The sequence below is a fragment of the Pristiophorus japonicus genome, chromosome 3, assembly GCF_044704955.1.
Source record: "Pristiophorus japonicus isolate sPriJap1 chromosome 3, sPriJap1.hap1, whole genome shotgun sequence".
NCBI classification, from domain to species: Eukaryota; Metazoa; Chordata; class Chondrichthyes; family Pristiophoridae; genus Pristiophorus; species Pristiophorus japonicus.
Genome location: NC_091979.1, coordinates 241,746,362 through 241,769,829, shown reverse-complemented (window position 1 = coordinate 241,769,829; position 23,468 = coordinate 241,746,362). Strand labels below are relative to the sequence as shown.

General features: G+C 44.8%; 1 protein-coding gene across 1 annotated transcript in view; it reads right to left on the bottom strand.

The window, feature by feature from the left end:
* Positions 1 to 22,854, bottom strand: part of hpse2 (heparanase 2) — a 570,820-nt gene extending 547,966 nt beyond the window's left edge. The window contains exons 1-4 of the mRNA XM_070873950.1: positions 22,790 to 22,854; positions 14,543 to 14,791; positions 12,737 to 12,894; positions 11,285 to 11,432 (exon numbers count right to left, since the gene is read on the bottom strand). Coding sequence (XP_070730051.1) covers positions 11,285 to 11,432; positions 12,737 to 12,894; positions 14,543 to 14,791; positions 22,790 to 22,854 — 620 coding nt within the window. The remainder of the gene's footprint in view (positions 1 to 11,284; positions 11,433 to 12,736; positions 12,895 to 14,542; positions 14,792 to 22,789) is intronic.
* Between the last annotated feature and the right edge of the window lie 614 nt (positions 22,855 to 23,468).

Sequence of the window (23,468 nt, the reverse complement as noted above, 5' to 3'; positions counted from 1 at the left end):
CACATTCGCTGGAGGTGCCCCATTGTTTCGCAGCCTTTGTGCATGTAGTGTTTGAATTGACATTGATGGGCTCGATGATTATCCCTGTAGCGCCAACATGATGCTAATGGATTTGCATTCACGCCTGATGGCGGACTCTGAGTCATCCTAGGTCTTGCAGCTGCAGACGTGTAGGTCCTGCCATATGCAGTTCTGCCTGCTAGCGACGTTATTTTATGCACATTACTTGCCAGTGAGCTTCAATGCTGGGAAGGTATCTGTCTGGTATTATCGCTCATGTATATGAATGCATGGGCTATCGTGATGGCCTTGCTCAGGACTAGGGATTCGGCGGACAGCAGCTTGCAACGAATGACCTCGTGGCCGATGCCAAGCACAAAAAAGTCCCGCAGCATTTCCCCCCAAAATCCAGCAAATTCGCAAGTTCCCGCAAGGCGTCTCAGGTTGGCGACATAACTCGCGACGTCCTGGCCCTCGGAGCAGTGGTGCGTGTAGAAGCGATACCTGGCCATTAAGGCACTCTCCATCAGTTTGAGGTGGTTCCGAACCAGCGTACACAGCTCTGTATATGTCTTCTCCACTGGTTTCTCCGGTGCTAGCAGACTCTTGATGAGGCCGTATATTGTGGACCCACACACGGTGAGGAGAATCGCCCTGCGCTTGATCGCTTTACCGTCCCCATCCAGCTCGTTGACCACGAAGTACTGGTCGAGAGGCTCAACAAAGACTTCCCAATCATCACCCTCTACAAATCTCTCTATAATACCAACAGCAGCCATGACCGCATGAAAGTTCGCAATCTGTTACTCATCGGCAATTGTTAGGTATGGAAGAACTCCACAAGACTGAGTACCGTGAGCTAAAACTGATGTGACTTTAGTCACTTTAATACAACTCCAGAGTGCCTAAGCAGCATGGCAGACAACCTTTTATATTCCCTTGCACGAGGTATGCAGGTGACCCTTGGGCCTCCAACAGTTACGCCTTCTGGTGGCAGGTCTTACACAGTTACAATGCTTACATACATAACATCACTCCTCCCCAAAGTCTTTACACTATCTATCTCCACCTTAAATATATTCAATGACCCAGCCTCCACAGCTCTCTGGGGTAGAGAATTCCAAAGATTCACGACCCTCTGAGAGAAGAAATTCCTCCTCATTTCCGTTTTAAATGGGCAACTGCTTATTCTGAAACTATGCCCCCTAATTCTAGATTTCCCCACGAAGGGAAACATCCTCTCAGCATCTACCCTGTCAAGCCCCTTCAGAAGATAGTGAATGGGATGCCAATCAAGCGGGCTGCTTTGTCAAATTTTGTACTTCAACCCCAACATCAAGTAGATGCCCTTTGCACCAGAGTAACATGTTTCAAATTCCCGCACCAGCTAACCTGTGACCATTCTGAGTGATATTACCAATTTAGTGCTGAATTAGGGGATGTTTTGTGCTGTGGGCCCATGCCTACTAGGAACTGGAGTGATACTGCCCATTTCTATTGCATGGGGGAACCTTACAGGCAGCGGCCAGAGTATATTTTCATCCCATCAGCCTAGGCTCAATTTAAACCTACACTGCTCATTTTAACTGACAATGTGCTAACCCACTGCATAGGCCTGCATTGGATGGATGGATGGGAGGGAGGGAAGGAGGAAGGAAGGAAGGAAGGAAGGAAAGACTTGCATTTATATAGCACCTTTCATGACCACCGGACGTCTCAAAGTGCTTTAAAGCCAATGAAGTACTTTTGGAGTGTAGTCACTGTTGTAATGTGGGGAACGCAGCAGCCAAGTTGTGCACAGCAAACTCCCACAAACAGCAATGTGATAATTACCAGATAATCTGTTTTTGTTATGTTGATTGAGGGATAAGAGCATACAAAGGCATTTATTTTCAAATTCAATTAATAGTCTAAGAAATAATTACAAAAACTGTGGCATGCATCTTCATAAATAAAGTGGTTGTGCACATGTTATAGTACATGTTGAGAATATTTGCTCAACAATGCTTTAAATACAATTTTTATTAAGTCTGCCACCTGCTTCACAATATAGTACTAGGATTTACACAGAGGTCTGTGTAGGAGCTGGATGGTAAAGCTTCAATAATCCAAATATTACAGTAATGTTATACTGCTACTTTCATGCTCTTGCCAAATGATTTAGGATGTGCATTTGTACACAATTGGAAATATAACTGAATAGACAGATCCCAATCTGGTTCTCGAGTCTGCAAAGCCAAGTGGTTTGAGAGCCCTGACTCACGTCGGTTTGAGTTCACACCAGATGTGGCAAAAAGCCGCATTTTAAAACTGCCCAAATCGGTCCCCTAGGCCTCCTGAGAACTTTATAAGCTTACTGCTCCATGTTTTTTCATCACAGCACAGGGCTGCTCTCCCACCTGCTTTTTCTCAATGTTACAAATTAGCCACCTGGTAGCAAAGCTCTGTGCCTGTCCCCAAACATGTGTGTGCACGGCTCCTTCATCACTGATCTCAGGGCATCCCGCAGTCAGCAGTATAACCCAGATTTGCCAACCACGAATTGCTCACAAATACCATTCTGAAGGACAACTATGCATTTAAAGCAAAATTTCTAGACTAATTACGATCAGATCTTTGATATTTTGAGACAGAGGGTAAATTTTATAAGAATATTCACCATTACATGAGAATAACATCTTGCAGTGCTTTTACTTCAGAATGAGACTCCATTCAATAACAATGGCCCAGAAATTCCTGCCTCCTGGGTCTGTACGGTGTGTCTACGGACCCGGGAAAGCATCGCAAAAGCCGGTTTTCAGCGCACAATGCGCATGCGCTGAAAACCAGCTTTTCCGATCTGTCAAGCTGGAGCATATCGGGTGCGAGGAAATTTGCATGGGCAAGATTGGAGCGCCGGGCCTTGGAACATCGTGGGCCTCCCTGACCTGTGTGAGAACACCACCGCAGGTCAGGTCTATAAATAGAGCTGGAGCGCCAGGCCCTGGAACATCGTGGCAGAGTTGCGGCGAATGAGTGTACGAGGCCCAGAAGAGCCGAGAGCCCAGAGGTAGCACTGACTTGCCCACACTGCGATATGTGTGCACACTAGATCCGTGCAGCAGAGTAGGTCTCCAGTTGTCCTGGTTAATCCTTGTCACTGGGTAAAGGCCTAGCTCTGTCAAAGCCCATGTGGTGGCTGATGTGCAATGGTCACCACACATTAAAAAAATTCATGCACAGGCATCTTCCACCCCCTCAACTGGAGTTCAGGACTGGAACATCGGGTCCTTCATTGAAACATCTGTGAACTCTCGTGGAAGCAAGTCATCCTCATTCGAGGGACCACCTATGATGATGATGATTGCAGTATTTACCCATATCTTGCCCAGCAAATATCCTGAAAACTCTTGCACCTGATAAAAGCTTTTACGGGTGTAAGAGTTTTAAAATACACAAAAACATTTTAAAATAAAATTATAAAAACACATTTTATTATTAAAAACCCTCCCCACTACGGTAAGTTTGTTTTAAACCATAATTTTAAAAACTTTTTTATAATACATAAATAACTTTAATTTAAATTAATAAAATTATGTGATGTATTTTTTCTATTTCTTATTAGAGTTTTGTGTGTTTGGGGGAGGTTTCTCATTCATAATAATGGGAATCCAATTTACGGAGTTCCCACTATTATGAATGAGAATATACCTTAATTGGCTGCCCAGAGCCATGTGACTGCAGCTCCAGCCCTGCGCACGTCCTGACGTGCACACGCTCTGACGCGCAGTAAGTGGAGGCCTCAGAATCGGGAACTCACGTGGGCGCAGCAGGAACAGGTAGGTGCGCACCTTTTTTCAGTTTTTCCCTTAATCGCCCGCGGGAAGCAGCCGACTGGGATCTCTGGGCCACTAACTCTCTGATACGGCCCAACATAATTATTTAAATGTGTTCCGTGCATTCTGGAAATTTGAAATCCCAGTACTTGGGTGCATTTAATACAAAAGTGTAGCAGATTTCCCAGTCATTTTGACAAACTGTAATCAGCCAACAAGTGAAATCATTGGAAGAAAAATAGCTGATGGGTCACTTCAGAACAAAGTCTCTGTTGCTTTGTCCCACTCAGTCAGCCCAACTGGTGCACCACATGTGACTAGTACACTGCATGTAACTAGTACTCTAAATGCAAATAGTACAATGCATGCAACTGGTACACTAAATGCAACAGGTACGGAGGCAGGAAGTAAAGGGTAATGGTTGATGGGTGTTTTTGTGACTGGAAGTCAGGTTCCGCAGGGCTCAGTGCTGGGTCCCTTGCTTTTTTGTGGTATATATCAATAACTTGGACTTAAATGTTGGGGGTGTGATTAAGAAATTTGCAGATGGCATTAAACTTGGTCATGTGGTTGATAATGAAGAAGAAAGCTGCGGACTGCAGGAAGATATCAATATACTGGTCAGGTGGGCAGAACAGTAGCAAATGGAATTCAATCTGGATAAGTGTGAGGTATTGCATTTGGGGAAGTCTAACAAGGCAAGGGAATACACATTGGGCCCGAATTTGATCGATACAGATGGTCCGCCCATGTCTCGGCGGTATGTCGTTTCATACCACCGGGATACCGCCGAGACCGAAGAAGGCAAAATTGGTGAAAAACATTTTGGCATTATATCAGCAGTATGTCAGCAGTCTGCATCGGGCGGTAAGCATCTTAGTAGTCGATCAAGATCGATCGACTCTCTGTTCGATGGACGGAATTGCGCATGTGCAAAAAAAAAAAATTCCCAATTTTTTTCACAAGCGTTTTACCTGGGATTTTGGGGGTCAGGGGTCACTCACGTATGCGCAGTGAGTTGAGAAGGAGAGAGAGAGAGAGAATGAGAAGGAGCAGCAAGGTAGTCGAAGGCCAGTGGAAAAAAATTGGTAGCAACTAATAATTTCATCACAAGAACAGATATTTAAGAAGGGAAACTTAATAGCCAGAAAAAAATTATGCCAATGTAAAAGAAAACATCCAAGCACAGGAATATCAAGAAGGAGGGGAGGTTGAGGGCGCCTGCCTTCGATGAAACGGAGTTCTGGAGTACATCACAGAGAGGTACTCCGACCTCAAGGGTGGTCGTGGAAAGCCCCTCCCAAAGGAATACAACCCAATTTGGGACGAGATCGGGGAAGCTGTGTCCTCGAAAAGTACGATAGTACGCATTGGGGAAAGGTGCCATAAGAGATGGAACGACCTGGTGAGGGTTGCAAGAGTAAGTAATGCTTTTATTTATGCCACCCCCCCTCCCCCCATGTGCTATGTACCATGTAAATGTAGGTTCAATGTCACACGGATGATGTTACTTATCTTAAGGTTATGGCGATGTATTCGTGCTTTTCAGGCAATGACAAGAGGATCAACGCAGCGCTCTTTTAATGTGTGTGTTTGTGTGTGTGTGTCTGTGCCATGTTAAATGGACTGAAGATTTATACTTTGATTTACTTTCCTTTCTGCAGAGGAAGACATCTGCAATAGCATCCGACGATCAGCGTCGCAGGGGGGGGCTGCCCCACAACCCAGGAGCCGCTTACAGATATTGAGATCTGTGCCCTGTCCCTGGTTGGGTATAGCAACCGTGCCATCACCGTCATTGGAGCTGACCCACTCACACAAGATGGTAAGTTGAATAAAATGCAGTCTGTGTTGCGATCCTATCATGTCATGTAATCTAACTGTAACTGTAATGTTGGCCTGATGTAATGTAAAGTAAGTTTATTGCACTGTAATGTTGGCCTCATGGGATGTACTGCAATGTCGGGGGCATGTAACGCAATGCATATATGTATTCTGTCTGCGACATATAATGCAGTACTGCAGCAGTGGTGGACATTTAAATAAGACTGCGATATGTCACTGTACTATGTACTAATGTAACCCTCACCCCTTCCCTGCTGCCAAGCTTTTTAAAATGTTGTCTTGTACTTCCAGACTCCGATGATTCAAACCACAGTGACACCGACGACAGACCCATTGCCTCCACCTCTGGCATCACCCAGGCCTCTCCTGACGAGGAAGAGGAAGAAGAATAGGAAGAGCAGCTGATCCAGCAGCCAGTGGAGTGGAGCTGGTGGTGGAGACGGAGGAGGATGCACCAGCTCCATGTGGGACAGCTGGAACATCCTCCACCACCACGGAGTCTAGATTCAGGGGAATCCCCCATGGGTCCTCTGATTCTGCCGGACCAATTGGTGCGCAGCAAGGCACCCCCAGTATTGCAGCGCCTTTGCCACAGTGATGGAGATTGGTGCAGGAAAGGTCGGTTGCTGTAGGCGTGTACCAGGACATGGTGCGTCTGTCACAGGCCAGCGTCGACATAGGTCCAGAGCTGCTCAAAACCATGACTGCGATAGCCACTAACGTCGCGGCTTTATCAACGCGGCAATCGGAGGAAAGGTTGCGTATGATCGCCGCGATGGAGCGAACCGCTGACGGCGTCGAAGCCATGCAGCAATCGACAGGATCGGGGTATGACGCAGAACCCCCACGTGCCATAGTAGTCAGGTCGACAGCATCTGAGGGTGGGGAGCTGACATCATCTCCCAGCTCAGAAGCCTCACCTTCCACATCGCGAGCTTCTCCTGAGGCCCCAGTTATTGCACCTGCAATGTCTCACTACTGCCCCCCAACCCCCCAAATGACAGCAATGGCACTTGGGGTGCGGTGCTGGACGGCAGCTTGGTATAAACCTGGGGAGGTCCGTGCCCATGGGCACTGGGAAAGGGAAGGGTGGCAGTAAGAAAGGGGGGAATAGTCCCAAGGGTGGTGTACCATGCGGCCGCAGAAGGGGCAGAGGGCGTAGACGGGGAAACGAAAGGATTTGTTATTAAAGTTATAAAAAGTTTGTTAAATTTGGTATTAAAGTTTTGTAAGTTTTGTTAAAGTTTTTATTAAAGTTGTAGCAGTTGTAAATTTTTATAAAGTTTTGAAATTGTTGTATATATTTAATTTTTTTTGATAAACGGTTGAATTGAATTTCTTGAACTGTGTCAAACTTTTGGGGTAACAGTCATGATGGTCCCAAAATATAGCTCTCCACATTCAAGCAAAGCATTCATTTATGAACTACTGACGTAACAATTTTGCAGTGGCATACGCTCCGCATGCCCTCCGCTGTGGCGTTGGAGGTGGTGCCATGGGTTCATCTGCAAGCTCCTCGTCATCCTCCTGCATTGTCCTCTTCTTCCTCCTCCGTCTCCTGCACTCTCTCCTCAGGTGGTCTTGCAGTCCCCTGTGGCAATTCCTGTCCCCGCATGATTGCTAAATTATGCAACATGCAGCACACCACAGTGAACTTAGCAACCTGTTCAGGGTAGTATTGCAGTCTGCCTCCTGACTGGTCCAAGCATTGAAAGCGCTGCTTCAGCACTCCAATTGTCGTTCAATTCATCATAGGCAGTCCCTCGGAATCGAGGAAGTCTTGCTTCCACTTTTAAAATGAGTTCTTAGGTGGCTGAATAATCCAATAAGAGAGCCACAGTCCCTGTCACAGGTGGACAGATAGCCGTTGCGGGAAGGCGTGGGTCAGACTGGTTTGCCACCTTCAATTATGTTACGTGTGGCTATATGGCTTTTATTGTACCGTTGCTCAGGTTCTGTGTGAGGGTTCCACAGGGGGGTCAAGAGCCAGGTGGCGAGGCCATACCCTTTGTCCCCCAGTGTCCAGCATTTACCTTGTGGCTCAGACTTCAACAGGCCAAACACAGTGCTCTCCCGCAAGATATGCACATCATGAATGCTCCCTGGAAAGTAGGCATTCATTGCCATTATCCACAGTGTATGGTCGCATACCAGCTGCACGTTGAGGGAGTGAAATCCCTTCCGGTTTCGATACACCTCCACCTCCTGTAATGGTGCTCGCAGGACAATATGAGTACAGTCAAAAGCACCCTGCACCTTGGGGAAGCCGGCAATATGTGCAAATCCCAAAGTCCTGTCACTCTGAACCTCCCTCGTCATTGGGAATTTAAAAAATTGCGTCCGGCGCGCATACAGTGCTTCGGTTACCTGTTGAATGCACTGATGAGTAGCGTACTGAGAAATAGCACATATGATGATTGAAAAGACCCACATGCATAAAAGGAAAGCGCCACAGTCACCTTCATCTCGACAAAGAGTGCAGTAATATTGCTGCAACCGGACTGCAGGTCTGCCTTAATGAGCTGGCAAATCTCAGTGATGTCCTCTTTACGGAAACGCAGCCTTCGATCGATCAGGTCCAAGTATGAACACTTCTCCCTGAAGATCCTTTGTGGATAAGGCCTCCTCCTCCTCACCATTCTGTGACGTCTTCCATGAGACTTGTAACTCTGCTCAATAAACCTCCTCACATCTGGTTCCTCCATCAATACAGGCTGAGATAACACAGGCCCCATTCTTCTTAAATCTCCACAATATTTTTTTATCAAAAAAATTAATAAAATGCCTTTCTATCTTAATAATTTGCTCAGTAATAGTAAATATACCTTTTCCAATCATAATCGCACTCTAAAATCACTTTTCACCTCAGAGATACAGAGCTGCTGCTTTAGCTGACAGTTCCCGATTTCCAAAATGGTGGTTCTGTGCACTCCGCCCATTCCCGGCCACTTACCATCGGGTAAAACCACCTTTTCCAGGACGATATGCAGCTCCGGTGGTATTTCGGCGGTATGCAATGAAAATCGCACTTTTTGGGCGGACGGTGTGCATCACCGTCATTGATGAATATTCCGCTGAACGGTATGTCAGCAGTATGTAGCTGTTTTCTGACCAAAATCGCCCTTTTGGACGGAACGCTGGCGGTCCACGGGCAATATGCAGCGGTATGTCGACCTATTTCGGCCCCATTAAATGGTACAACACTGAAAAGTGTAGAGGAACAAAAGAGACCTTGGAGTACAAGTCCACAGATCCCTGAAGGTAGTAGGCCAGGTAGATAAGGTGGTTAAGAAGGCATATGGAATAATTGCCTTTATTAGTCGAGGCATGGAATACAAGAGCAGGGAGGTTATGCTTGAACAGTATAAAACACAGCTGGAGTACTGTGTGTGCAGTTCTGATCACCATGTTACCAGGCAATGGATGTGGTGTATTTGGACTTTCAAAAGGCTTTTGACAAGGTCCCACACAAGAGATTAGTGTGCAAAATTAAGGCACATGGTATTGGGGGTAATGTATTGACGTGGATAGAGAACTGGTTGGCAGACAAGAAGCAAAGAGTGGGAATAAACGGGTCCTTTTCAGAATGGCAGGCAGTGACTAGTGGGGTGCCGCAGGGTCAGTGCTGGGACCCCAGCTATTTACAATATACATTAATGATTTAGACGAAGGAATTGAATGTAATATCTCCAAGTTTGCAGATGACACTAAGCTGGGTGGCAGTGCGAGCTGCGAGGAGGATACTAGGAGGCTGCAGGGAAACTTGGACAGGTTAGGTGAATGGGCAAATGCATAGCAGATGCAGTAGAATGTGGATAAGTGTGAGGTTATCCACTTTGGTGGCAAAAACTTTGGAAGGCAGATTATTATCTGAATGGTGACAGATTAGTAAAAGGGGAGGTGCAACGAGATCTGAGTGTCATGGTACATCAGTCATTGAAGGTACAGCAGGCAGTAAAGAAAGCAAATGGCATGCTGGCCTTCATAGCGAGGGGATTTGAGTAGAGGAGCAGGGACATCTTACTGCCATTGTACAGGGCCTTGGTGAGACCACACCTTGAGTATTGTGTGCAGTTTTGGTCTCCTAATCTGAGGAAGGACATTCTTGCTATTGAGGGAGTGCAGCGAAGGTTCACCAGACTGATTCCTGGGATGGCAGGACTGACATATGAAGAAAGACTGGATCGACTAGGCTTATATTCACTGGAATTTAGAAGAATGAGAGGAGATCTCATTGAAACATATAAAATTCTGACGGGATTGGACAGGTTAGATGCAGGAAGTATGTTCCTGATGTTGGGGAAGTCCAGAACCAGGGGTCACAGTCTAAGGAGTAAGCCATTTAGGACCGAGATGAGGAGAAACTTCTTCACTCAGAGAATTGTGAACCTGCGGAATTCTTTACCACAGAAAGTTGTTGAGGCCAGTTCATTAGATATATTCAAAAGAAAATTAGATGTGGCCCTCATGGCTAAAGGGATCAGAGGGTATGGAGAGAAAGCAGGAATGGGGCACAGAAGTTGCATGATCAGCCATGATCATATTGAATGGTGGTACAGGCTCAAAGGGCCGAATGGCCTACTCCTGCATCTACTTTCTATGTTTCTATGTTACAGGAAAGATGTGATTGCACTGGAAAGGGTGCAGAGGAGATTTACAAGAATATTGCCTGGACTGGAGAATTTTGGCTATGAGGAAAGATTGGGGATGCTGGGTCTGTTTTCTTTGAAACAGAGGAAGCTGAGGGCAGACCTGATTGAGGTGTATAAAATTATGAGGGGCCTGTAAAGAGTGGATAGGAAGGACCTGTTTCCCTTGGCAGAGGGGTCAATAACCAGAGGGTATAGATTTAAAGTGATGGGGGGGAGGTTTAGAGGAGATATGAGGGGAAATATCTTCACCCAGAGGGTGGTGAGAGTCTGGAACTCACTGCCTGAAAGGGTGGTAGAGGCAGGAACCCTCACCAGATTTAAAAGATACTTAGATGTGCACTTAAAGTGTAACTTACAGGGCTACTGACCAAGAGCTGGAAAGTGGGATTAGGCTGGGCCTGGACACCCGAAATGGCCCTCTTCCGTGCTGTAAATTTCTATGATTCTATGAGGTACACTACATGCAACTGATACATTACATGCATTGTGCACACGCTAATTTGTTAAATTTAAAACGTTCCTTCTTATCCGTGTTTAATACGTTGCATTTTTCACAGAGTTTCTTTAAAAGTAATGCAAGAAATATTGAAATCAAATCGGACATTGGCAAACCACCGCATTGAACGCTATTTAATTGGTAGCAATTGTTACAAATAATATGTTTTTATATTTAAATCCTCGTTTTTACTTCCCGTTCCTTTGCAAACTGAAGTCTACAATGAGAAGTTTCTTGTAAGATGCAAAAGTACCTGGATTCGGAAATGACATTCAGCACGGAAATCGAAATGTCCGCACAAAATTGCCAAAGAATGAATGGCGCGGTCACTGAGCTCCGGGGAGAAGTAATCGAACACTCTTGCCTCAAGTCAGTCTCTCCCTCGTTCAGCCGAACTCTATTCAATCAAAAAACACCTCCACACCTCCACCTCCGCCCCCAAAGGTCCCAGCACGGGCCGGGCCTGCTCTTCCTACCTGTTATTGTGATGTTGTTGTAGGTGTTGGAGAATTGCTCCTTGGTCAGAACCATCTGCATGTGCGACGCTTTCTCTCTCTGTAACTCCAGCATAATGTCCGGGTGCTGCGCGATTTTGCAGCCCTTCTGCTTGTCCAGCGCGATGTCACTGCGGACAATGTCTGCAATTTGAAACAAAATCCTCAGAGTGTGCTTGAAATGACTGTTCTGACACTTATCACCCCTTACCGCCCCCTTCCCCCAAACTGAATCTCTGATCACTCAACACAGAGAATTAACAGGATTTTAAAAAAAAATCTTCAAATTAAAAATTCGTTTACATTAGAAATCCCATCCAGGGAACCACATGGGATATTTTACCACGATTTTGACACCATCTCCCAACCAGACGCCGGGGATATAATGAGCTGACACCTCTCAGCCCCCTAAGGACTCATTTTAAGAGTGGAAACAAGTCTTCCTCGATTCCGAGGGTCTGCCTATGATGATGACCTTTTAAAAGTTTAGTAGATTTATGAAATATTATGAAATATGCGCAAAGTGTGACAGGTAACATGCCTTTTGTAACTATAACATTAACAATTTGCGATTTGTATAGGCAATCCCTGCAATCATTATATACGTTTATTACATTATAAACAGCTTGACATGTAACGGATATTTGCACATGGCATATGCAGCAGGAAATGCGGCAAATTTATATGTTGTACTAGAAAGACATTTATGTAGCGTTTTTCACGACCACAGGACGTCTCAAAGCACTTTACAGCCAATGAAGTAGTTTTTGGAAGTGTAGTCACTATTGTAATGTAGGGAACGTGGCAACCAATTTGCGCACAGCAAGCTCCCACAAACAGCAATGTGATAACTACCAGATAATCTGGGTATTTTTGTTATATTGATTGAGGATTAAATATCGGTCAGGACATGGGGAAAACTCCTCTGCTCTTCTTCAAAATAGTGCCGTGGGATCTTTAACCTCCACCTAAGAAAGCAGACGGGGCCTCGGTTTAACTCTCATCCGAAAGACAGCACTTCAGACAGTGCAGTGCTCCCTCAGCACTGGAGTGTCAACCGAAATTTTTGTAAAGATGCAGAGAGAATATATACAGAGATAGTGTGTAGAAAGAATATATAGGGAGAGTACATGTATATAATATGCATATGTTTCATTATATGTATGTGCATATATTATATACAGATACAAAATGCCAGATATAAAGTGCTTCAAATATAATTAATGTTAAACATTCTTCGGTACCTTTTATGCATTATTTGTCTAACATGCCAGTGCACAAATTATAAAACGTGTATTTATACTTTCTGCATCGAGCGGCATTGAAACAACATTTGGTGTTAGTGGTGTTAGCAAGGGGCGGGTGACAGGAGGAGATTGCACTGACAGCAGTGCCGAGGGATCAGAGGCGTTTTTTTAAAAAAGATGCAAATACCGTCTTCGTAGTTTTTCAGGTAGTAATCTGGCCCCAGCTCTCCCCTGTGCTTTGCTAGATTGCGGTGATTCTGGAACTGTAGAAAATCCGTCCTTTTCCCACCGAACCACAGAAAGGCCGGAGCCAACCCTCGCGCCAGCGTTACCAGCCTTTTGGAACTGTGGAAAAGCACACACACACACAGACACGTTTCATTTTCAGGGACCCTTGTAAAACTTAATTTTTAACCTAAGCTTGTGTGTGTAAAGCATCTCACATCAAGGCACGTTGTTTGCGCGAGCCGTACATTAAACATAAAGCGGGGGTGTCATTACAAAAGAGTTTCGTGTTTAAGAGTAACTCACTTTCTCTTAAATGCATTCGTGCAATGTTATTCATTTGAACAGCAATTGTACGTAAAGCGCTTTGGGATGATGCGGGTAGTTTCTGGATAAATGCGAGTCTTTATACAGAGACTGCCGAGATTGGAAGACAAGCTTGAGCCATTAGACTTGAATAAACGGATATGTATCGGGTTTGTATCGAGGATTTTTTTTTCCAAGGGACGAGTTCTATTTTTTTTCGCCCCAATTCAGGAGTGCTCGCTATAGTGAAAATGGTAAATTTAGTGAGAATAATGCACGGGGGAGGGAAAGAGTTTCTGCTTTTAAGTGTTACACTGAACTCGGTTATACATACACACGCACAGTAACCGAATATTGGTTACAACACTGAGGGCGACCAGTTGGGAGTAGGAATCTAAAATTATGAGGAACGTAAAATAGGACACATGGGACTCTCGCTCCAAGAAACAAACATTTTGGCTCCTTTTTTATAAACAAAATTGATTTCACACTCAACCTTCTAAACTTACATGGACCGAATGAATTCCACAGACAGCCAAGTTTTAAACCGTGTGTTATCACCAGGGTTTGATCCCCGCTGCTTTCAAATCCTGCCTAGTCTCGATCAGTATTTACAGCAAGGTTTTAGGTGGGTCGCTATCATTGTGTGAAATCGATCTTACATATATATATTTGTTTTAAGTCCTTAAAAAAAACGAAACCCCATGAAAGGGACACGAGAGAAACGAGCGGTTTTATTTACCAGCTCGCCAGATTTGTGGGAAATCTGAGCGCTGGCAATTCCCCCACCCCCGTCAAATATTCAGCTACTCTTTTTTATTTGAATAATTTGATTTCTGAATTTAAAAAAATAGAACATGTTGCCGTCGATTCGCCGAACTGAGATTCTTTTTTCGATGTCCTATGTAAAAACCTGTTCATTCTATCCGAAATATTTTTTGGGTGTATAATTCCAGCGAGTGCTAACCGGCGCTTTATAAACGATTTCCTGATTTTAAAAAACAAAAAATCTGGTTTCGCTTTATCGAATTTAACGGCATTTCAGTTTCTTGAAATTAAGTCGCGTTTTTTTTTCTCTCCAAAAATCGCTTCACAGGTTAAAATATGAAGATGTGTTTATAGTTGTTGTCCCAACAGTATGAAAGTTGAATGTTTTTCTGAATAATCCGGACCATAAAAATGGCCCTTTAATCAGCCTAGATTAGATATGAAATGTGCCACGTCGAATGCACAGAAGCGAAATGTTAATTTTTTTTAAAAGTTGATCCTAATCTATTTCCAATCAGTTTCAGGCAATTCGATGCCGCGCGCTTTTGAAAGTAAATAAAATAAATTAACCCGAATGAAAAAAAAGCGTGTCAATTTCATGTTGGAGATTATTAACCCGAGAGAAAAAATATTTCAACACACAGACACACACAAACAAAAACTACCCTGGCTCTCAGAATAAATAAAATTTTACCTTAGGAAATCGATCCAGCCATTGTGCACCACAGCGGGGTCGAGCTGGATGGACAGAAAGTTTTCGCTGACGGTCCGAATCGAGCTCCTGATGCTCACATCCAAGAGGATGAGTGTTTTCATTTCCTTCGGCTGCCCCCTGGCTGGACCGAGACCCGCAGCCGCCGCACTGCGCTCTCCGATGTGAGCTCCGGCCGGGAGGTGAGCGAGCATGGGGAGCGATGCGAAGAAGTACAAGATCCCAGGGAGGCTGCAGTGAAGGAGACTCAGAGTCAAGGCACGGGGGGGCATCGTGGTTTGAGAGAGGGAGGCAGAGGGAGAGAGAGAGAGAAAAAAATCAAATCAAATCGACCCAATGCTCGGCAGGGGAACTTTCAAGCCGGTGGCCAGAGTGAATTATTTCTTTATCTTGCCCCTGTGTGTGTGTGTGTGTGTGTATGTGGTTTACAATGTTTTGATGGCATGGTTAGCAGCTCCACGCCTCCCTTCTCCGCCAGCCTCTTCCAGCACACACACACCCAGCCCCCTCCCTTTAAGATAAGCCTCTACCAGACTGTAACGCCGATTACAAGCCCCAGGCACCGTCCCATTCTTGTCGGCAAAGCCAGACTCCGTTTAAAAGCCAACATATTCATTGCCCACCACCCCCGCGCCACCTTATACATGAATTCAACAGTCCAGACTCCTCCCATAGAGAAGAGGCACAGCATCAAAGGAGCAGAGACGAGAAATGTGGCACATCAGGTCGACCACAGCACTAGGACCCTTTTAGCTTTTGGCTGAGGAATGGTCCCACTCCAAACCCTGAACTTGTCTTTCTGATCAGACCTGCCACCACCGTTCCCCTTTCATTGTATTTTTCCTCACGGATCGATTTTGCCAAGCCAATCCAGGCAGCGCGAACCCAAACCAACGCTCATGGATCAATCGGTGGTACTTTGTCTAACGAGCTATCACCGGGCTTGCGGTCCTCAAAAATAGTTAATAAATGATGAACATAAGTCTAATATTGTTTCTTTATTTTTGTTTCCTGTTTCGGCGGCTGCTGCTTAATTTCTATCGTATTGCGATTCAAACCTCGTTAGGTTTAGCCGCCTGTGCAAGAACAGAAAAAGCGCCTTGTTTTCAGAACTGGTGTTTTCTTTTTGTTTATTTCGTTTCCAACACAAACTAAACCGATCGCCTTACTGGGCGAACTCAATTATCTGTCAAATTGTTCTGCCAAGTGTTGGATGTAACGAGGTGCTCATTATTTAATCACACATTAATGGTTGCGTCTTATTTCATGGACCTCGTTCTCAGACTCCCGCGATATGACCGTGAAAGCTCTCTGCTTTCTGGTCAGTCTGGCGTTTTTGGGTCTGTCATGTGTCTCTTATTTGGGTATGTGCTGTGCTTTGGCTGTGTCTTACAAGGGCAGCAAGCGCATGGCAGCACCATCAACTGCAAGTCAGTCTCCAAGTCACGCACCATCCTGACTTAGAAATATATCGCCGTTCCTTCATCGTGACTGGATCAAAATCCTGGAACTCCCCACACGGGACTGCAGCTGTTCATGACGGCCGGCTCACCACCACCTTCTCAAGGGCAATTAGGGATGGGCAATAAGTGCTGGCCTTGCCAGCGACGCCCATATTGCAGGAACGAATAATAAAAAATATTTAGGCAAGTCCTGTGTTTTTGTTGAGTCCTGCCTTTTGGGGTCTGTTGTGTTTAGGTATATCTCTTGTTATTTGGTCATGTCCTGTGTTTTGGGTCTTCTGTTTGTTATTTGTCTTCGACCTATGTGTTTTTTTGTTTGCTTTCACAGTGTCAACTGTGGCTCAGTGGGTAGCACTTTCGCCTTCTGAGTCAGAAGGTTGTGGGTTTGAGTACAAAAAAATCTAGGCTGACACTCCAGTGCAATGCTGAGGTAGCACTTTCGGATGAGACGTTAAACCAAGATCCCATCTGCCCTCTCAAGTGGTCGTAAAAGATCCCATGGCACTATCCTGGTATCTTGGCCAATATTTATCTCTCAATCAACAAAACAAACAGATTATCTGGTCATTATCACATTGCTGTTTGTGGGAGCTTGTTTGTACGCAAATTGGCTCCAGTGTTTCCTATATTACAACAGTGACTGCACTCCAAAAGTACTTAATTGGCTGTAAAGAACGTTGAGACGTCCGGTGATCATGAAAGGTGGTGTATAAATTCACATCGTGGCCCACTCCGATCTGCAAGAGGACACCACAGCAGGCTGGGAGCATAAAAGAGCTGAAGCTGATTAAATACAACATCCAGTGCGAGTCGTTCCAAGTGTGCGACGATTTCCAGGTGGGCGACTGGGTGACATCATCAAGGCCCAGGTCGCCGTTTAGAGCATAGGCAGAAACATCGGCGGGGCCCAGGTACAGCAGAGGAGCGGGAAGGTTGGGGCGGATGAGCGGCAAGAAATCATGGCGGAGGTGCGGTGAATGTTTGTGGCGGAGGAGCGGCAAGATATCGTGGCGGAGGTGTGGCAAACGAGGGTACAGGGCAGCCCACACTGCGATATGTGTGCGCACTAGGTTCATGCAGCAGAGCAGGTCTCCAGTCGTCCTGGTTAACCCTTGCCACTGGATAAAGGCCTAGCTCTGTCAAGTCCGTGTGGTGGTTGACGTGCAATGGTCATCCACATTAAAAAAATCCACGCACAGGCATCTTCCATCCCTGGCGTTCAGGACTGGAATATCGGGTCCTTCATTGAAACATCTGTGAACTCATCCCTTTTGGTGTGGAAGCAAGCCATCCTCATTCGAGGGACCGTCTATGGTATATAAATCTAAGTTTTTCTTATAAGGTTATTGGGACTCCCCTCTGTTAATTAGGACTATCCTGTATTAGTAGGTCTGTCCAGTGTTATTGGATCTATTCTATATTAGCTGGTTTTGCCTTGCATTCTTGGGTCGGTTTGCTAAAGTATCGTATATTTTCCATGTAAAATATTGCGTATTGGTCATAATAATGTGCTTTATAAGTGCACAATGAATGGGACTGAAATGTCGGAGGGAGATAGGAGACCTGGATGATAGTTGATGATGTTGTGAGGGAATTAAGTAGTTATCAGAATATGGGAATATATAACCAGAAGAGTAGAGTAAAAAGTGTATCGGTTGGATCTAATTTGGAGCATTATGTCTGGTCACACGAAAAAAGTACAAGCATTACAAAGGGTGCAGAGAAGATCAACAATACTGACTCGGAGTGTAAAGAGGATGAGCTATGGAGAAGAATTAGAGAAGCTTAAGTTATCCTGTTTAGAATAAAGGAAGGAGGTTAATTAAGAATCTCAGCAAAAAAATTTAAACAATGGTTTAGATATGGTAAATCTGAATATTATTGCAAAATAAACCGGAAAAGCTGTACTAGAGGATGAGCATTTAAATTAGTGTAAAATTGATTTTCCTAACAGATGTTAGGAAAAACAATTTTACTTTAAATGTTTGGGTCAATCTGCCAGGTGGTGTAATGAGGCAAAAATGGTAAGAATGTTCCAAGGAGGCTGGATGCTTTCATGGATACCTTTACGTGGAAGAATGGCTTTAATGGGCTGACTGCCCATTTCTCGGTCTTAACCTTACCTTTGTTACATGGTTCAATCCTAAGTAATTTGGGTCTATCCAGTGTTATATGAGTCTGTTTCTTATTATTGGGGTATGTCCTGTGTTATTGGTGTCTGTCATGTATTATGAGGTCTGTAATGTGTTATTGGGGTCTGTAATGTGTTATTGGGGTCTGTAATTTGTGTTATTAGGGTCTATCCTGTGTTATTGGGGTCTGTAATTTGTGTATTTGGGGTCTGTAATTTGTGTTGTTAGGGTCTATCCTGTGTTGTTGGGGTCTGTAATTTGTGTTAGGGTCTGTAATTTGTGTTTTTGCAGTCTGTAATATATGTGATTGGGGTCTGTGCCGTGTTTTGGAGAACAGTAATGTGTTATTGGGGTCTGTCCTGTGTTATTGGGAACAGTTATGTGTTATTGGTGTCTGTCCTGTGTTATTGAGGTCTGTTCTGTGTTATTTTGTTTGTGCCTGTTCTGTCTCTCAAACCTTATCAAAATGTTTTCAGCAGCGCCACTTGCTGGATATTGCAGTGCTCCTGCAAATTCCTACTTTGCATTTCACAGTGCTGCCCTACAGTGGCTGAATGCCTGTGGGACTCCCCAGCATCAGTGGAAGTTGCAGCAACAGGAAATTGATATACTGCAGATATAGAGACCCCAAAGATTTTTTTCAAGCTTTGAAGGTGATCTACACATAAACAAAATTCTCCTACTCTCTCAATTTAGTTTTCTCCTGCGTTTTCCATGTAAAGATATCTGTTGGTTTCGTACAGATTGATGTCTTAATATCAACAAATGTTCATAAGCCAAAAAAGTGTCTGTCTTTCCAGACAAAATAAAACAAGGTTAATCCGGGATTCACTCTCTATTAGCATTTACTTTGTCTGCTCTCTCCACATAAACGCCCTATATGCCCATCACCCCTCTGTTTAGACACTTCTCTTCTTAGGCAGTCCCTCGGAGTCGAGGATGACTTGCTTTTACACTAATATGAGTTCTAAGGTGAAAATGAGTCCAATGCAGGATCTACAATTTCTGTCACAAGTGGGGCAGAGGGTGGTTGGAGGGACGGGTGGGTGGGGTGCTTGAGTTGTCGTATGCTCCTTCCGCTGTTTGCACTTGGCTTCCATGTGTTCCCAGCAAAGAGACTCATGGCGTTCGGTGCCTTCCCGGACGCTGCTCCTCCAGTTTGAGTGTTCCTGGACCAGGGATTCCCAGGTATCGGTGTGGATGTTGCACTTTTTCAAGGAGGCTTTGAGGATGTCCTTGAAGTGTTTCCTCTGCCCACCTGGGACTCATTTGCCGTGTCGGAGCTCTGAGTAGAGCGCTTATTTTGGGAGTCTACTGTCTGGACACATAGGAGGAATGATTATTTGGACAAAGTACCAGGTGAGACAAGTGAAGACGCAGATTTAAGGCGAACCAAGTAGTAAGGTTGGGGACAGCATCAAACAAGAAATTAGGGATGCATGTAATAAAGGTACAGCAGTTATCATTGGTGACTTTAATCTACATATTGATCGGGCTAATCAAACTGGTAGCAATGCAATGGAGGAGGATTTCCTGGAGTGTATAAGGGATGGTATTCTAGACCAATATGTTGATGAACCAACCAGGGAGCTGGACATCCTAGACTGGGTGTTGTGTAATGAGAAAGGACTAATTAGCAATCTTGTTGTGCGAGACCCCTTGGGGAAGAGTGACCATAATATGGTAGAATTCTTTATTAGGATGGAGAATGACACAGTTAATTCAGAAACTAGGGCCCTGAACTTAAGGAAAGGTAACTTCGATGGTTTGAGGCGTGAATTGGCTAGAATAGACTGGCAAATGATACTTAAAGGGTTGACGGTGGATAGGCAAAGGCAACCATGTAAAGATCACATGGATGAACTTCAGTAATTGTACATCCCTGTCTGGAATAAAAATAAATCGGGGAAGGTGGCTCAACCGTGGCTAACAAGGGAAATTAAGGATAGTGTTAAATCCAAGGAAGAGGCATATAAATTGGCCAGAAAAAGCAGCAGACCTGAGGACTGGGAGAAATTTAGAATTCAGCAGAGGAGGACAAAGGGTTTAATTAAGAGGGGGAAAATAGAGTACGAGAAGAAGCTTGCCGGGAACATAAAAACTGACTGCAACAGCTTCTATAGATATGTGAAGAGAAAAAGAGTAGTGAAGACAAACGTAGTTCCCTTGCAGTCAGATTCAGGTGAATTTATAATGGGGAACAAAGAAATGGCAGACCAATTGAACAAATACTTTGGTTCTGTCTTCACGAAGGAAGACACAAATAACCTTCTGGAAGTACTAGGGGACCGAGGGTCGAGTGAGAAGGAGGAACTGAAAGATATCCTTATTAGGCGGGAAATTGTGTTAGGGAAATTGATGAGATTGAAGGCCAATAAATCCTCGGGGCTTGATAGTCTGCATCCCAGAGTACTTAAGGAAGTGGCCCTAGAAATAGTGGATGCATTTGTGATCATTTTCCAACAGTCTATCGACTCGGGATCAGTTCCTATGGACTGGAGGGTAGCTAATGTAACACCATTTTTAAAAAAGGAGGGAGAGAAAGCGGGTAATTATAGACCGGTTAGCCTGACATCAGTGGTGGGGAAAATGTTGGAATCAATTATTAAGGATGAAATAGCAGCACATTTGGAAAGCAGTGACAGGATCGGTCCAAGTCAGCATGGATTTATGAAGGGGAAATCATGCTTGACAAATCTTCTGGAATTTTTTGAGGATGTAACTAATAGAGTGGACAAGCGAGAACCAGTGGATGTGGTATATTTGGACTTTCAAAAGCTTTTGACAAGGTCCCACACAAGAGATTGGTGTGCAAAATCAAAGCACATGGTATTGGGGGTAATATACTGACGTGGATAGAGAACTGGTTGGCAGATAGGAAGCAGAGAGTCAGGATAAACGGGTCCTTTTCAGAATGGCACGTAGTGACTAGTGGAATGCTGCAGGGCTCAGTGCTGGGACCCCAGCTCTTTACAATATACATCAATGATATGGATGAAGGAATCGAGTGTAATAGTTTGCAGATGACACTAAGCTGGGTGGCGGTGTGAGCTGTGAGGGGGATGCTAAGAGGCTGCAGGGTGACTTAGACAGGTTAGGTGAGTGGGAAAATGTATGGCAGATGCAGTATAATGTGGATAAATGTGAGGTTATCCACTTTGGGGGCAAAAATGCGAAGACAGAATATTATCTGAATGGCGGCAGATTAGGAAAAGGGGAGGTGCAATGAGACCTGGGTGTCATGGTTCATCAATCATTGAAAGTTGGCATACAGGTACAGCAGGCGGAAAAGAAGGCAAATGGTATGTTGGCCTTCATAGCTAGGGGATTTGAGTATAGGAGCAGGGAGGTCTTACTGCAGTTGTACAGGGCCTTAGTGAGGCCTCACCTGGAATATTGTGTACAGTTTTGGTCTCCTAATCTGAGGAAGGATGTTCTTCCTATTGAGGGAGTGCAGCGAAGGTTCACCAGATTGATTCCTGGGGTGGCTGGACTGAGATATGAGGAGAGACTGGATCAACTGGGCCTTTATACATTGGACTTTAAAAGAATGAGAGGGGATCTCATAGAAACATACAAGATTCTGACAGGACGGGACAGGTTAGATGCGGGTAGATTGTTCCCGATGTTGGGGAAGTCCAGAACCAGGGGACACAGTCGTAGGATAAGGGGTAGGCCATTTAGAACTGAGATGAGGAGAAATTTCTTCACTCAGAGAGTTGTTAACCTGTGGAATTCCCTACCGTAGACAGTTGTTGATGCCAGTTCATTGGATATTTTCAAGAGGGAGTTAGATATGGCCCTTACGGCTAAAGGGATCAAGGGGTATGGAGAGAAAGCAGGAAAGGGGTACTGAGGGAATGATCAGCCATGATCTTATCGAATGGTGGTGTAGGCTCGAAGGGCCGAATGGCCTACTCCTGCACCTATTTTCTATGTTTCTATGATTGGCAAAAGAACCAAAGGCTACATAAGAAAAAGCTTTTTTAGGCAGCGAATGGTTAGGAGCTGGCGTGCACTGCCTGAAGGGATTCTGGAAGCCGACTCAATCACGGCTTTCAAAAGGGAGATGGATAAGTACCTGAAGGAAAATCATTCTACGGGGAAAGGGCGGGGAGTGGGACTAGCTGAAGTGCTGATGTAGAGAGCCGGCACAGGCTCGATGGTCTGAATGTCCTCCTTTTGTGCTGTAACCATTCTCTGATTCTAAGTGCCTGGCTTTAGAATTCTGAGTAGATAAGATTGTGTACAAGTTTCCTATTGATTTGACTAGGCTGACTAGAATAATTATTTTTCTCTTTACCTGGTGAATTCCAGCAAGCGTTGTCATCAGAACATCTGATGAGTTGAGTTACATTCTTGATAAGCTGTTCTTTTGAGTGGCTTAATAGCGGCTGGTCCTGGACCTGGGCATTAGGCATTTTTTAGGGCCATAGTTGGAAAAAAGGAGCCGGCGTTGCCAAGGTATTTATTAAAATGTCTTCCTCCTCTCCCATCTACCTCCGGCCCCACCTCACTCTCCTTTGACCCTTGCATTCTTTTAGAATAATTGCTGTCAACCAGAAAGCGCAGCACTTCGCGTCACACCCGGGCAGAGGCCCGGTTGCCATGGCAACAAGGTGGGCGTGCCTCACCTGTCCAGAAGGACACCAACCGCCATTGCAAGGTCATCAGGCATCACCAAGTAAGAGGTGCCCATGCAACCATACCCTGTCTAGAGTTACTGCCTTCAAGGGGAGTGAGAGAGAATATTAAAAGCAACAAAACATTTTTTTTAAACATTTAAAAAAAATAAGTCAAATGAAGAAAGATAACGGTTGTTATGTATGTAAACCTGTAATTACCAAGTCTAACCACCAGAGGGCTTATCCCCTGGAGTCCTGTATATAAGGAGACCTCACAGGCTGGAGGAGAACTCTGAGATCTGTAATAAAGGACTATTGTCACACGTACTTTGAGCTTGCAGTATCTAGTCTGACTCTTTATTCAAGACATAACTGACGACGAGATACAGATGACGAACCTCAATGCAACAATGCAGAGAACCAAGGGCATCTTGAAGACATTTTTGGAGGGAGATGATTGGGAAACCTTCGTGGAGCGACTTGACCAATATTTCATGGCCAACGAACTGGAAGGAGAAGGAAACGCTGCCAAACGCAGGGTGATCCTCCTCACCGTTTGTGGGGCACCAACGTATGGCCTCATGAAAAACCTGCTCGTTCCAGCAAAACCCATAGACAAGTCATACGATGAGTTGTGCACACTAGTCTGGGAGCATCTAAACTCAAAGGAAAGCGTTCTGATGGCGAG